The 16,212-nt window shown below is 44.1% G+C and overlaps 1 protein-coding gene across 1 annotated transcript in view; it reads right to left on the reverse strand.

Annotated features, from left to right (window-relative positions):
* Positions 1–15,473, reverse strand: part of LOC149285736 (periplakin-like) — a 29,288-nt gene extending 13,815 nt beyond the window's left edge. Inside the window, exons 1-3 of the mRNA XM_089494824.1 lie at positions 15,364–15,473; positions 15,159–15,218; positions 581–680 (exon numbers count right to left, since the gene is read on the reverse strand). Coding sequence (XP_089350950.1) covers positions 581–680; positions 15,159–15,218; positions 15,364–15,473 — 270 coding nt within the window. The remainder of the gene's footprint in view (positions 1–580; positions 681–15,158; positions 15,219–15,363) is intronic.
* Positions 15,474–16,212: the final 739 nt, after the last annotated feature.

Consider the following 16,212-nt stretch of genomic DNA (forward strand, 5'->3'; position numbering starts at 1 on the left):
ATGAATAGTAAATAACACTCCTTTAATACTGGATCCGTTCGGATCAGGACATTAACCCCTTCTTCCCAGAAATAATAATTTATTCCAGGTTCCTCCTAGAAACGCATCGGTATAGGATGTAATCTGGGTACACCAGGCCCCTTCCTGCAGGTGCATTAGGCCACTCCCTATGGGTACACCAAGCCCCTCCCTGTAGGTGCATTAGGCCACTCCCTATGGGCACACCAAGCCCCTCCCTGCAGGTGCATTAGGCCACTCCCTATGGGTACATCCAGCTCCTTCCCCAGGCGTATTAAGCCCCTCCCAGCAGGTGCATTAACGCCCATCACACATAAACCTCAGAGCGTTAACATCTTCCTATGGAACAAACATATAGTTCAAAATCAGGACAGCATTGAGGTGCACCTGCTTTGTCTCAGGTGTTCCTGTCATCCCTCTGGAGCCCCTTTACCCTCCCTGTCTCAGTTTGTGAGCTTCTAAAACACATTAAACTGACATTAAGAGCCCATGGAGTTTTATTCCGGGACCCTGACGCTGGGAAGCCGCCCCGGTGTCCACTCCACCCACCCACCCCGGGTACCTTCTGCAGCTTGGAGTCGGTCTCCACCACGTTGCGCTCCACCTGGTCGGCATTCTTCTGCAGCCTCTCGATGAGCTCCGAAAGCTCCTTGCTGGAGACGCTGGAGAAGGAGAGAGAAGGAGAGCTAACGTCAGCCAGGCAGAACATGTTCTCCTCTCCTCTATCCTTCCCACCCCTGGGCTGGGAGCTCTCCGGGACGGGGCCCGGTGCCAGGAGCCTGCTGCGGGGCCGGGCGCTTCGCCAGCTCATTAGCCGCTGACTCACCGCCGCCTTTTGTATTACTTTCTAAACTATTTGTGAGTTTCAGCCAGATGGGATGAGAGCCGCTCGCTTTGGCCGGCACGCTCGGCATCACCCTTGTTATTTCCACGGTCTGAACAGCCAACGGTGCCACCCCGGAGCCTTCGTCTGCTGTAAACACGCCTTGCATGAGCACCCCACACACGCGTGTATATCCCGTGTAACATACGCTTTTTACACAGTTTATTCCTTCAGGGCTGAGTCACCTTAGAGGGAACACCATTTATTTAATGATGTGCTGGGTGGGGGGGGCACCAGCTCCCCCCTCCTCCCCCAGGCCTGGAATTGCTTCTTACCCCAGGGGCTATTGTTACGCTGCAGACCCAGTGCCAAGGGCACTCCAGCTCTCAGCACCCTCAGTTAGCACGTTGGCCTCGCTGGAGCCTCTCTGAAGCTTCACAGCCGCCTACCCCAACCCCGTTTACCCTAATGAAGTTTCTTTCACCTCCGCCGTGTGGTAGATTTGCCCCCAAAGCAGCCGTCATTCACAGCGGACCTTTAATTCTCCCCCTCCGAGGGCTCTTTTGGGTAACAGGCAACTGAGACTTTTAAAATATTAACCCTTTAATGGCCTACTGTGAAGATTCTATGTAGCGACTCGACGAGTGTGTTAACCAAACGGCTCTAATACTGGTCGTCATGGAAACCTTGACTTTTTATTATTTAACGTTACACTTAATTGAGTCACCTGCATTCAAGCAGGGATATCAACCATAAGATTCTCTCCTGAGAATCTGGGAATAGGGGTAATGTGTTTGCCCTAAAATATAATGTTTTTAGGCAGATGCATATTCGCTGTTCGTTACGGAATAATCAAAAACGTATGAGAATAAATATATAGGAGAAACAAATACCCTGATTTATCAGAAAACACTACAGCTGCATATCAGCCGTTTGTATGATTCTCGCTCTGTTATCTGAGCCCCGATCTACTAAACACCGCGAGTCCTTATCATACTGCCTGTGGGGGAACAATAGAATGGCTCGGTCTTAATCACCCAGCCAGACTCTCTGGCTAATTAAAGTCTACGAAGCAACAAACTTCCTGGGGGGTTATATTACTGTATACAGCGCTGGGGGTTATATTACTGTATACAGCGCTGGGGGTTATTACTGTATACAGTGCTGGGGGGTTATATTACTGTATACAGCTCTGGGGGTTATTACTGTATACAGCGCTGGGGGGTTATATTACTGTATACAGCGCTGGGGGGTTATATTACTGTATACAGTGCTGGAGGTTATATTACTGTATACAGCTCTGGGGGTTATTACTGTATACAGCTCTGGGGGTTATTACTGTATACAGTGCTGGGGGGTTATATTACTGTATACAGTGCTGGGGGTTATATTACTGTATACAGCGCTGGGGGTTATATTACTGTATACAGCGCTGGGGGTTATTACTGTATACAGCGCTGGGGGTTATATTACTGTATACAGCGCTGGGGGTTATATTACTGTATACAGCGCTGGGGGGGTTATATTACTGTATACAGCGCTGGGGGTTATATTACTGTATACAGTGCTGGGGGTTATTACTGTATACAGCGCTGGGGGTTATATTACTGTATACAGCGCTGGGGGTTATATTACTGTATACAGCGCTGGGGGTTATTACTGTATACAGCGCTGGGGGGGTTATATTACTGTATACAGCGCTGGGGGTTATATTACTGTATACAGTGCTGGGGGTTATTACTGTATACAGCACTGGGGGTTATATTACTGTATACAGCGGGGGGGTTATTACTATATACAGTGCCAGGGTTATTACTGTATAAAGGATGCTTGGAGTCACAGATGTGGAAATCTCCTGGCTCGGCCGGTGACCTTGAGCCTTGTCTGTAAATGCCGGACCACGATGGACAATTCTGCTGCCAAAGTGCTAAATCTCTGAAGTAAAACGAAATCCACCTTCCTACGTTCTCTATGATTATAAGATCTCCCCATTACGTGCCAACAGTCCCGCATCTCAAAGCGACTTTTTTTTTTTTAGGAACTCATCATTAAAACTCATTCTTTGTGACCTGGGCCAGATTTCCCCGTGCTTGTTCTGTTCTGATGTCTTTGCTTCCGCAGAGCTTTTACAAAGAGGTCACCCTCTTAATTATCAATCAATGATATTCTCATAAGTTATAGAGATACGATTAGGAGATAGACACTTTACCGGAAGAGTGGTAGATAAGTGGAACAGCCTCCCAGCAGAAGTGGTAGAGGGTAATACAGTGAGGGTATTAAACATGCATGGGATAGACATACGGCTCCTGAATCTAAGACGAGACCAACGACTGATTAAGGTTTGAGTCTTTACAGCAGGAGAAACGAGCGACTATTAGATACATTTTATCTGGATACATTACAGCAAATTCTTGGTGATTTTTGATCAATGCAAGAGAAGTCATTCTGACAGTTGGGGGGTATGTAGTTACCAACCATCTGAGGCTTTAAACCCCTGCGGGTGCCAAAGTCCCGTCGCACCTGTGTTAACCCTTTCAGGCTGCTAAACACGCATAGACTTGCAAAATACCGCCTGTCTTCTCGTAACCAAATGCAAAACTTTCAAAAGTTCCCGGGGGGGAAATATTTCCACGTTTGGTTAAAAATAAAAAGTTTAGATATTTCTCTTCATTTTTGAAAAAGGTGCAGAAGAATCTCGGAGGATCCCGAGGCCATCCTGACTCCTGGCCCATTCCGAGGGTTTTGTTCTAACTTATCCAAGCTTTGCTGCTTGCTGGGACACAGACAACGAGCAGGGTAACTGTCACGGAGACAGAAAAATGTTAAAAAATGAGAAAAAAAAACATGTTTTTTAAATGTATTTTCACCCAGTTCTTGAGCAGCTGTCTCTGATGTATTACTGTTACCCTCGACCTTACTTTCTATTGGTTGGTGTGACATCAAAGTGTCCCGACGACCAATAGGAATCACTGTATGTCATAAATGTTGCATTGCAAATATCTGTTGCTACATATAATTTGTTGCAAGTTTTTAACTTTTGGGCTTTTGCAGAGCTTTTACAAAGAGGTCACCCTGCCTCCTAATTGTGCATCGGTGGTGTTCTCATACTTTTTACTGCAGACGTGATCCGGACTTCTTACTCCAGGAAACACATCGATAAACCAGATTAGAGTCAACACCTTTCATTGCCTAGATAGGATCAGTCAAGGTTTAGCAGACATGGGCCTCCTTCCTTTGGCCAACTCAAGGAACTCCCTGGCACAATATCGAAACAATATGACATCAACTGTCTCGGAAGACCCAAGCGGAGTCTCCAGTTGATGCCATCAGGTTGTGGCTTGGAGGTCTCCTGTTCTGGTGGTGTTTCTCTAGCTTCCCACCCTGATGGCCAGTTGAGGTGCCACGATTAAGGTAGAAGAAGTCGCGTGTAGGAAATCTTATCCCTGCGAAGACTCCTCAAAGGGAAATCGTATTATCCCAGGCAGGTCGGAGCCTGTTGGATGAATTCTTTATAAATATTTTAGCTTTTAATTTATGCCTGACACATATTCACGATTGTCGAAGGTGAGGTCACCGGATCTCCCAGCTTCACGTTCCTTAAACAAACCCACTTAAGCTACGCCATGGTGGTCGTCGAAAGGCCAATAATTCAGCTGGAGGTTAAGGATAGACTTCCACCCGAGGCACAAACCCAGAACTTGTTTCTTTTTTATTTTTCTCCATTGTGTATGACGGACAGCTCTGAATTATTGCACAGATTCGGTTAAAGAGATGCAACAAGTTATAGTTTTGGAGAAGGTTTCAAGTTGTCTCAGATAAAAGGTAAAAAGAATGTGACTCTGCGATACATCAAACCCTTGGAGAGGACTGTATCGGTCAACGTTAGCTTTCTCTATCTGGAAAATGGAGTCTTTTGTCAGAGTTGATACATTGTGTTTGGCCAACATAGATTAAAATGTAAAGTTAGAGGTTCTCCAGATAGACCTCTGAGGTTCTGAAAGTTTATCCCAGCTCTCCGTAACTTCAAGCAGCACAAAGCCTTTCAATACAGTCTATGACACAGACTCCATAGTGTAAATGGACCGGTTTGGGAAAATCAGAGATCTCCTTTGAGCAGCGGCACACCGGGGGGCCTGGTCACCCAAGAAGGCCATCAGTCCTCCAGTTCCCATTACTGGGAACAGTCAGGTTCCAGCTACCCGGGGCCTTCTCTTCTGGAGATTCCACAACGCCGCTCCCGCAACCCGGAGTTTTTCAGTAAAGACCCGGAGTCAGAATTCACCAAAATTCTTTTAAAAAAAATGGTTTGAACTGAAATAGTCCCCACTTTATACCAACGCTTCCCCCGATACCTTCCTGTCTTCACAAAGTCCTCTCAACAGAATAGCATAAGAAAGACCAATAAACGTTAACGAGGCATAAAATCCCATGTCCTCACCAATAAACGCCTCATTAATCCCAAAGTTCCGTAAACAGGAAGGAAAAGCCTGAACTCGGTGGGAATGTTTTTGGTACCTCTATTTCTTTTGTTGCCATGAAACGATGGGCAATTCCCACGAAGTCATTCCCAGCCCAAATATTTGCTTTGGATTGTAATTTACTCTCTTTTACACATTTTAAAATTGCTCATATCTTCTCGCTGTCCTCTGGAAATGTTTAACGCCTGTTATCTAAGTCTATGCTGATGTAATAATACTACTTCCTCATAGTATTTATACCTCGGTTTGTGGATGGGACTTTAAAAATGACACTTGGGCCCTATGTTTGGTCAAAGATATCACCAAGGAACATCCATGTGTGGTGCTCTGACCAGAGAGAGGAAGTGGGCGTGTCTTACACACAAAAAATGGCTCCCCACATGCATCAGTTTCCTACGGAGAAAACTGTCCAAAGCCAGCATTACTGGCACTATAAAAGAGTCTAATGGTAACTTGGTCCTGCGCAGACCAGTCCGTTTTATTGGCGATCTGTAGAATGGTAGACCCCCGGGCAGTATAAGGGGGCATGAGAGGATTTTAACAATATATTTTCTGATTTGGAAGGAAACGACTTCATCAGATAAAAATGAGTATTTATTTCTGTATAAGAGCCTTCTGGTAAATGAATACTTAGCAGGTATAGAGCAAAACCTCTCCTGGGTGAAGAGTGTTAGCTCTTGGAGTTAGGGAGCACCCTTTTATTTCTGTGAATGTGAACAAAGTACGGGAGGGAAGTTTATTTCAGAGAAAGAGAAAAGTTACAACAAGAGACCCGAATCTAACACTAGAGGGTCAGAGACTGAGATGGAACGGAAGGAAGTTTTACTTTACTGAGAGGGTGGTTGATAAGCGGAACAGCCTCCCAGCAGAAGTGGTAGAGGGTAATACAGTGAGGGTATTAAACATGCATGGGATAGACATACGGCTCCTGAATCTAAGACGAGACCAACGCAGAAATATTTAAACCACCGACTACAGGTCGTCATGTAAACGACGTGTGAAATATTCTGCATGGTGCGGATCTCATCTATAATTCAGATCCTCTTCACCGGATAATCTTGTAGAGCAGGGCGTTGGCGGCAGATACAATGTATCATCCAAGCATTAATAAAGTTTATTTTTTTGACCCTGCTGTCACATTTCCTTTGATTTAAGGCGACGAGCATGGACACTCCTTTCCGATTGAAAAATACATTTCTTTTTTGTCGCTGTAATCCTTGATTTAGAATTTTTTTTTTAAAGTTACCTTTTTTGTCCCAAATGCGTTTTTTTCCAATTTACTGTGATAAAAAATATATTAACTCATCAATTAAAGCCGCTGTTCCACCAACTCTGATGAGGCTAACCCTCGATTTCACCAATAACCGGAAATAACAGGAAAAATGCCCTCCTAAAACAGAAAAGGCCGGTAATGACATTACGCAGACGTGTCCAGATAATGGGGAAACCTCTATGTCGCCCGAAAGCACAACAAGTATTTAAATGATTTGTTCAAGAAGCCCAAAGTCCACACAGTCAATAAAAAGCCTGAATTATACTATTTTCGTGGTTTTTTTTGTTTGTTTGTTATTATCCTCATTATTCATAAATGTATTTGGAATTAATCATTACACGTAACCAGCAATAGTACTGCAATTATTTAAATAAAATAAACATCTCTTATTCTTATCTAATTATTCATTAGAAAATTAATCAATATATCCTAGAGGATAGGCCGAAAGAGTCAATCCCAGAGCTACACATCAGAGCTTTAATCTAGAGCCTGAGAGACCAGAGAAGTCGATCCCAGATTAATCACTTTAATCTTAACAGCGCCTATAAAAACCCATTTAACCGTCAGAAGCTCCTCGAGAGGGGACGGATGTCATAAAAATTAGACAAGGGATTTCATAAGGAGGGGTCAAGGCTAATATCACTATATTGGGAGTGGCGCATGTTTAAAAGACATTCTTATTATAATTTGACCTTTAAAGGCATCTGTCATTTAGTAATAAGTGGGCAACGTCGCTACGTTCAGTAATTTATAATTAATTATAATAATAATTAGAATAATTAATTATGGCATTTAATATATTATTGCAAATAATAATAATAATAAGCATACATCTAAATTAAATGATTAAAAATAATAATTAAATAAGTAAAATAAATTATATATTTGAACATTTTCTTCTTTGCCGCCAAGTGCCATTTTTAAGAATCTTTAAACATGTTGCAATGAAAATGTATTACCTAGTAATTAAATTAATATAATATGTTATAATCATTTAATTACACTAATTAAATGCGTAGTTATTTGTAATAACATTTGCGGAGTCGCCATTTAAGTTCCGTTTGATAGATTAGTTTCGAGTATAGACTAAGAAATGTGTTTTTTTATGTAAAGTTTTATAAATAAGATTTTATAACATTTCCCAGAGCTACGTATGAATCATTATTTGCAAACATTCCGGTTAGACTGCAAAAACATAATAAACTCTACAACCTGCTATTTTAGTCACTGGAAGAGCTAAGCTTTATCTCAATTTATGCAGATTTAAGTTTTACGTATATTGAAGGATGGGGGGGGGGGCGGAAAAAGACATGGAATCAATAAGAATTTTTTTCCAGGACATTGGTCCAGCTCTAGGATCATCTTGGACAGCCCTATGAGTGCATTGTATTCTTCTTACTGGAATTACTGCATTGTCCAGTTTAACTAACCATGGTTCCCTTTAGGACTTGTTCACCCCGAAGGTCAGGGCAGGTCACAAGGTCACAAGATGGTAAACACATCATATCACGTAACTACAGCATACCCTCCGGGGTCAGACATCATGGTCCAGGATCGAGGGCCATTGGGGCCATTGGTTGGCTCATGTACGGCTTGTATTACCCCTGCACAAATAATAAATTCTGCGCACATACTACACATCACCATTAGCGTACGAGCAGGGCTCCTTCCCGATTCAGGGGTCCAGTCTTATACTGGAAAGTCCAGTAACTGACCAGTTTGTCCATTCCAATTGGCACGTGCATTTCTCCTTGTAGCCACAAGCCCTTGGTGACAAACACTGATTATTGATGCCCAGTAGTTTAGCAAAACCCCTCTGGCAACCCAACCTGCACTACTGGTTTGTCTTCTCTGTCACATGAAATTGAAATACCCTCTAAGTGCCTCCCAAGTATCCCTGTATGGGTCCTTAATTCCTGTGCCCCCTTTCCTTCCCTAATGCCCTCCCCTATGCCACTCTTTCCTGCTCCAATACCCCTCTCCCCTCCCCGGATGCCCCTCTTTCTAGGAGGTCAGAATGTTTGATGGGTATGAGGGTATCGCAGGGTTCTATGGCTCTTAAAGCCCTGACAATATATATAGGAAAAACCAGGAAAGGGCTTAAAAAGTAAACAACATCTTCTAAATGCCCCACTCAGTTACACAAATAACCCCGGCCCAGCCAAGTCTCCAACCACACATCCCCAAAAAAGTGCCCCTTCTATGACCATTTATGACCCCTCACCCTGCCCAATCTCGTAACACAAATTGGGCAGCCATCAGAAGAGGCTGATAGTAAGTGGCTCACAAGACAGTAAGTCTTTTTAAAATGATAGAAATGAGGGTCCTACGGGACCCTCAGGCAGAAATTATCTCAAGGCACCCGTCCGGTTTGGGTCTATGGGTGTTTCTGGGGCATGATGTTCCAAATCCAGGGGAGGCTGTGCACGGAATAGTGAATACAGCGCATGAAATAACCCAAGGTGGGCTAATGTGTCTAAATCCATATACGGCGGGCATCCCTTAAATACGCCCCCCTTCGTGGCAGGGAACCTATACATTTACGTAAAACTCATACTTTATGACCTCAAGTTAATTTATAATTTCAGCCAACAAATAGCTTACATATTTATATTTTCCCATTGTCTCCAGGAACATTTTATCTGGAAAAATAATGTGTTTATTTACTTAAAATCCATAATGTCTAAGATGGTTATTGAACCAAAAAAATAATTAATTACAAGGAGAATCCCTGAAGGTCCCGGGTACGGCCCCCGCTTCGCTGTCGTGTTATGTTTGCACTAGATTTATCCAGGCGAGACAACGTTGCAGAGCGCAGGGTGAGTCAACCCGAGACGCAAAAATTCTCAGAATGCGCAGAATTTGTCGCCGCACCCACTGGGAGATGTCACCAAAAGCAGCAAAATGTGCTGCCGGGCAGAGGGGTACATGGGTGTGTGCGTGAAAAAGCCCGGCGATCAGGTTTAACTTCTCACGTTACTCCCCCAGTCTGCAATATTAGCAAAATAATTACAATAATAATAACAATAATTGTGATAAACTCCCTTTATCTGCAGACCTGGAGCCGCCGTTGCTGGCAGTCGTGTGATATTTTGGGTGACTTTCCCGGCTCAAACACCACACTGAGCTGATGCTTTATGGCAATGCTAATGAAGTCTGTTCCTCCATAGACTTTTATTAGTCACAGTGTCTGCTGGGTGATTAAGACTGAGCCATTCTATTGTTCCCCACAGGCAGTATGATAAGGAGTCGGGGTGTTTAGTAGATCGGGGCTCAGATAACAGAGCGAGAATCATACAAACGGCTGATATGCAGCTGTAGTGTTTTCTGTTCACGACTCCCTGTTAAATCAAAGTGTTAGTGGCAGCTTCTCCTGTATATTTATTCCCGTACGTTTTTGATTATGAAGCACATTCCATAACTTTAAGAATAAAGAATGTTTAGGTCAACAGGGCCAAGTATATGAAAAAGTATCCAGGATCGTGCAGAGATGTACGGCGTGGGGTAATTAGAAGAATGCCCCTCCTGTCCGCCTGATAGAGATGTATTCTGGAGGGCCGGAGAGATAAGAGCCGTAGACGTATTAATGCTCATGGCGCTGATATAACGCGATACTGTATCCTGAGCCCTGTATACGTTATAACAAAGTTACCAATATTTAAAAATCAACAGGTTGATCAGCCAATCAGGAGGAGGAGGCCAGGTGCATGCTGGGTACTAGCGTGTTTTATACACTTGACACTGGATCCACTCTTTTAAATACTTCACATTTTTTACCCTCTTGCGTCTGAAATATTTCGATTGACGTTTATATAAAATATGATCAGAATTCAGCTTCAAATGTAAGTAAATGAGAGGAATCTCTTAATATTCAGGCGTGTAGCTCGTCCTTTTTTTTGAGCTCTATTAAAAATAATTTGAATTAAGGTATTTCATCGCTGGTCTAAACCCCAATAGATGACTGCAGCGCAGATACATTGATATATTCAATAAATTCTTTCCAATAACCCTCCCACTGAAATAATCTCGCCAGCATCCCCCCCATGTTTTCGATGACCCAGGTCAGGGTCCGACTATCCGCACCCTCCGTTATCGGACAGCCGAGACCACCCTCAGTTATCTGACGGCCGAGACCCATCCCAGGTCTCCTTCTAATGGAAAAACATTTGTAAGGAATTTTGGAACATCCAGCCTATCCTTTCTGGACCGGATCTAATTGTTACAAACCCAGGATTTCAGCCCAAAAATGCATTCATGGGCAACTCTCTTCACAACTGTTAAAGGGTTAATATCTTAAGGTTCACTCATTTAGAAAGTTCCAGAATAAGATCGGATGAAACAATTACTTTCAACATGACAACCGCAAGGCTCTGATTTACTAAACGCTGATAAATGGTGAGAAACTTTGTATCCTCAACATATATCGACTTTAATACAGTTCTTTGACCTCTGACCCCATCAGCCAATCATCATATTTCATAATCAATGAACAATGGGTTTTATGATTAAATAACCCACCTTGGCGCACGAGGACAGATTGTAGATCAACGTGAGAAGACTGCGAAAAGGTATTAAAATTGGTGAAAATTTGGCCTCTGGTACTAAAGGGTTAAAACCAAAAACAGTATACGAAGAAAAAAAAAGAAAGTCGATTTGGGGGCAATATCAGTGATTAAAAAGAAGAACAAAAAAATCTTTCACACCCCTAAAATTATATGAACTATAAAACAATTCTACATTCTTTACGATACTTTAATCGCAGATTTTGGTTACCTGTTGCTTGTACTTTATCCCATGGTGCACCTGAAAACCTCTTCCTATATTATATATAATATTTATAATATATATATATATATATATATATAATGATCTTTTTTAGAACTGGCTCAGACTATTGATTTACTAAATAAACCTTTTCTATATTTAATCATATAGTGTACTCTCCGTTGGTTGATATAAGGTGTCATTGCGACGGTATCTCTATAACCTCTCTGAATGACAAGGACGCTAACAACGCTCTGTCTCTAATCCCGCGAACGACATGAAAACAAACGTGAGTATCCTTTTGGCAAAATATTATTTCCGAGACAAAAGAACCTTTTATTCCTGCAAAGGAATATCTGAACCCAAAGACGCGGAGGAGAAAGAAGAGCTCCTTGTCAGGGCTGGCAGCCACAGACTCTTCTAACTATAGTCGCCTAGAAATAAAAGAATTATTTTGGGGTGTGTATAAAAAAACCCTGAAAAAAGTATTAGAGGACAAGAGGACCAACAGATTCCCCCCAAAACTGTAACCCCTGGTTTGATACATTGTAGCTCTGTAGTGTTCTTCCTTTATGGAATCCCCCATCATAAAGTGCCCCCCCACCCACTCCCAAACTGGACCTTCAGTAGAAGCATGGAGAACCTGTACAAGGTGCATTTCCTAACTCCGGAAGGTATGGGAGTCTCAATGCTTCCTCGCCTAGTTTGCATTATGAAGGGCTGGCCACGGGGAGCTTCTCCTACAGGAAGGGCTGAGCCGGCCTCGTATAATTTATAGCTAAATCCGGCATCCAATTTAAGTTTCAGCCTCCCACGTTTGTAGAATCTTCAAGGACATTTGGGTATCTGCAGGTTACTTAAGCCTTTCATTTATATAGAACACAAGGATCTCACGGTTACCACCAATCATGATGTCATCCACACTGGCAAAAAAATAATCAGATGAGATCAGAAAACAACTTCCTTCCATCCATTGACGTTGTGCCCTCTGAAACCCATCCCCCGCGGGATCCATAATGTCCATCTATGATAAGAAATTCTTCTTTATAGTCAGTATGGGTCAGGAGGTATTTAAAAAAAAAAGAATTCAGAAAAAAAGTCAATTTAAGATTAAAACCCAGCAGTTTCGGGTCGCATGCAGTGGAAAAAATGCAGAATTTGGGGTGAAATATTGAGTAATACTTTCTACAGAAATCAGGAATCCCAACCAGAGTCCTACTGTGCCTACTTCTCCAATTAGAACTCTGGTTAAAATGGTTAATTAATGGTTAATAAAGTTTTCTTCTTCCTAAAAAATGGAGCTTTAAAGTTCTTGATGCAGTAAACTTAATAAAAAGCAAAGACCCGGTTCTCAAACTGGTTCTCCGTGACTAAATTTCACGTTCATAATTCATTCTAGGTGACTTTAAAGTGAGGGCGTGGACCGGCCATTTACACATTGTCAAAATTCAGAAAAAAAAAACCAAACATTTGGAGTTTTGTGGATCACGGTGGTCATTGATCCCAAAATATGCCCATTTTATTGAAAAAAAAGTATTGAAATAAGTCACTAAAAATGTTTAGAATAATCAATATTTTCTATCATTTTTTATCGAATATCTGCACATATTTTGTATCTAAATGTTTAAAAATTCAAACTTCTTAGTTTTTTTTATAGGGTTTTTATTTTAATTAAAAAAAAAAAAAAGAAAAACCAGGGCCCACATCTAACCCATCCGTGTCCAAGTCCTGCACCGGTTATAAAGTAAATAAAAATTATCTTAAAAAAAAAGATAAAAAAAATGATCGACCAATCAGGAAAAACCTGAAAATCACTGATAGGTTCTAAATATAAGAGACGAAAGCACAAATATACGCGCGTTGCCAATATTCTGAATCACCCATCAGTCTCCACCCTGGCTGTAGACCAGGTGGGGTTTCCACGTTCTTCCCAAATATGAAGTCCACCCTCTTAATGTATGAAAGGTGTCACCATGCTCAGGGCCGGCCCAAGGCAAAATGCCGCCTGGGGCGATTTTTAAAATGCCCCCCCCCTTATCTACTCTTCCTCTCCCTCCGTCCCTGCTGCCCCCCCCATTATCTACCCTTCCTCTCCCTCCGTCCCTGCCGCCCCCCCCCATTATCTACCCTTCCTCTCCCTCCGTCCCTGCCGCCCCCCCCCCATTATCTACCCTTCCTCTCCCTCCGTCCCCCCCCCCTTGTACTTACCTTTCAGAAGTCCTGCGGCGAGTCTCCCTGTTCGGTCTCGGTGCCGGCTATGAGGAAATCTTCCGGCACTCGGCATTACAAGCCGGCACCGAGACCGAACAGGGAGACTCGCCGCAGAGGAGAGAGAGAGGGGTGCCGAGCGGTACTGACAGCTTGGTAAGCGAAAACCACTTGGCGCCCCTTTCTCTCTTTCGCTTTAAAAAAAAAAAAAAAAAAAAAAAAGGGCTTGGGGCGGCAAAGTGCCCCCCTTCAAAAGCGCCGCCTGGAGCGGTTGCCCCACTCGGCTCCATTGTCGGGCCGGCCCTGACCATGCTCATCGTGCTGCCCCGGGACGCACCTACAAGCCATTCATCGTCCTGCACACCTCTTAGGATTACTTAACAAGTGTTTCCATAGAAACCAGAAGAATCTTCCACAGTACGAATATCAAGTCTACATTCCCTCCAGTACAACAGATGAGTACCAGTATCTCCAGTTTTAAAGTATTCTGCAGATATCGACAATCGCTAAGAACCCGTCTAGTCGCCCGTTTCTCCCGCTGTAACGACTCAAACCTTAATCAGTCGTTGGTCTCGTCTTAGATTCAGGAGCCGTATGTCTGTCCCGCGCATGTTTAATCCCCTCGCTGTATTACCCTCTACCACTCCGGAATATGGAGTATGGAGGGGCCCAAGGACACTACTGAAACCCGGAAGGGGGACAAATGCAACCCTAAAATTTAGGCTTTTTGTTAACTTGAATGATGTCAGTCGTTCCCCAAACAAACAAATGATATTTGTGAAATGTATCCAGACACCGACGGCAACGCTGGGGTTCACAGTAAATAAAGGAATAATAACCCAAAAGCGATCCCAGGAATCCATTTACGCCACAAAAATAAATACCACGTAAAGTCATTGAGAAAACAACCGCAAGAAATTCATCCTATATAAACACATCGCGTGCAGGGGGGGTATTACTGGGACCCCGGGGTACAGCCAGTTACCCCACAAGCTATACGGATGTACTTTAACCCTTGCTGCCTAGCAGGCAGCATTAAGGGCGCAGAAGGGGCAGTTAAATTAGGTGCCCTGGCATCCATGGTAGAGGAGATACTCCACACCTGCATCCATCCGTGGGACAAAAAGGTAGGGGCAGGTGCTGGGGTAACATAAACTATGCACGTTCGCCCATCATTTTATGGATCTTCTGACTACAACTCCCATCAATCTCAGCCAGGCGGTGGTCTGTTCATTTTATGAGAGCTGCAGTCCCCAAATTAAATATAACTTTTACCCCCGGGGGTCTACGCAAAGATCGGGGGTCTACGCAACACAACCCTCTGAGGGCCCTAGTGGCTGTGATTGCCCTGGCTCTCACAGAGTTAAATCGTACACAGTGGCATATTTACACATATTTACCCCCCAAGCCAGAATTAGGTAATGTAACCCCCCCAGACCATGCACAGGGGTAAATACTCACACTTTGGGTTGGATAGCGGAGTTGCTGGGGCTGTATTTGCCCGTGTTTCGCTTTCTAAATAAGGAGTTCATGTTGGCAGTGCCCTCCGGGTGCAGAAACGTTCCAGGACTGGGCGCTGGGGCACCTTCCTAACCTGCGCTGGCTGAGGGTGCTGCGGGTGCTGCTGAGGCGCTGGGTGTCCCCTGGGTGCTGGCTGCAGGTTTGGGAGGAAAGTAATCACAGAGACACTGGGGATCCTGCTCTACAGGTAGGGGAGGGGAGGGGAGGGGGAGGGGAGGAGAGGGAGGGAGCTGCCCCTGCTACCTGCTGGGAGGGGCCGGTGACACAGGGGCAGGTACCGCTCACTGTACAGGGAAGAGTTAACCCCGTGAGTGCCGGCTGAAACGTTGGGCAGGTACCGCTCACTGTACGGCGGAGAGTTTAACCCTGTGAGTGCCGGCTGAAACATGGGGCAGGTACGGCTCACTGTACGGAGTCAAGGCCCTGACTTAAGCCCGATTGAGATGCTGCGGCAGGACCATTAAAATGGCAGTTCATGCGCGAAAAACCCTGCAATGAATTAAAGCAATTGTGCCGTGAAGAATGGGCCAAAATCTCTCCTCAGAAGCTCACTGCCGGGTGTCACAAACATTTTATTGCAGCTGTTGTCGCCAAGGGTGGCACAACTAGTTACAAAGGTTTAGGGGGCAATTACTTTTTCACATGGGTGATATAGGGTAGGGTTAGGCGACACACTGGGCAGGTGTTGTAGACTGTACAGTGAAGGGTTAACTCTATGTGGGGCAGCTGACACACTAGAGAGTTACTGTACACTGTATAGGGTAGAGTAAGCGGACACACTGAGAAAGTGCTGTCGGGAGAGAACCGGGCATAGAAGGGGTTAATCCTGCTTTGTTTTGGGAGTCAACCCTTCCCTCCCTGTGCTGGGAGGAGGTGCTCTGCACTGACAGCTCCAGAGCTCCGGTGGGAGGCTGCATAACACACATACAGCCTGGGATCCTCAGCCGCCATGTGCATAGCTCAGCGTATAGATCAAATCCACAGCCATACCATCTCAGCGTATAGATCAAATCCACAGCCATACCATCTCAGCGTATAGATCAAATCCACAGCCATACCATCTCAGCGTATAGATCAAATCCACAGCCATACCATCTCAGCGTATAGATCAAATCCACAGCCATGGC

The sequence above is a fragment of the Sceloporus occidentalis genome, unplaced genomic scaffold, assembly GCF_023333645.1.
Source record: "Sceloporus occidentalis isolate IW3139 unplaced genomic scaffold, rSceOcc1.0.p SCAF_76, whole genome shotgun sequence".
Lineage (NCBI taxonomy): Eukaryota > Metazoa > Chordata > Lepidosauria > Squamata > Phrynosomatidae > Sceloporus > Sceloporus occidentalis.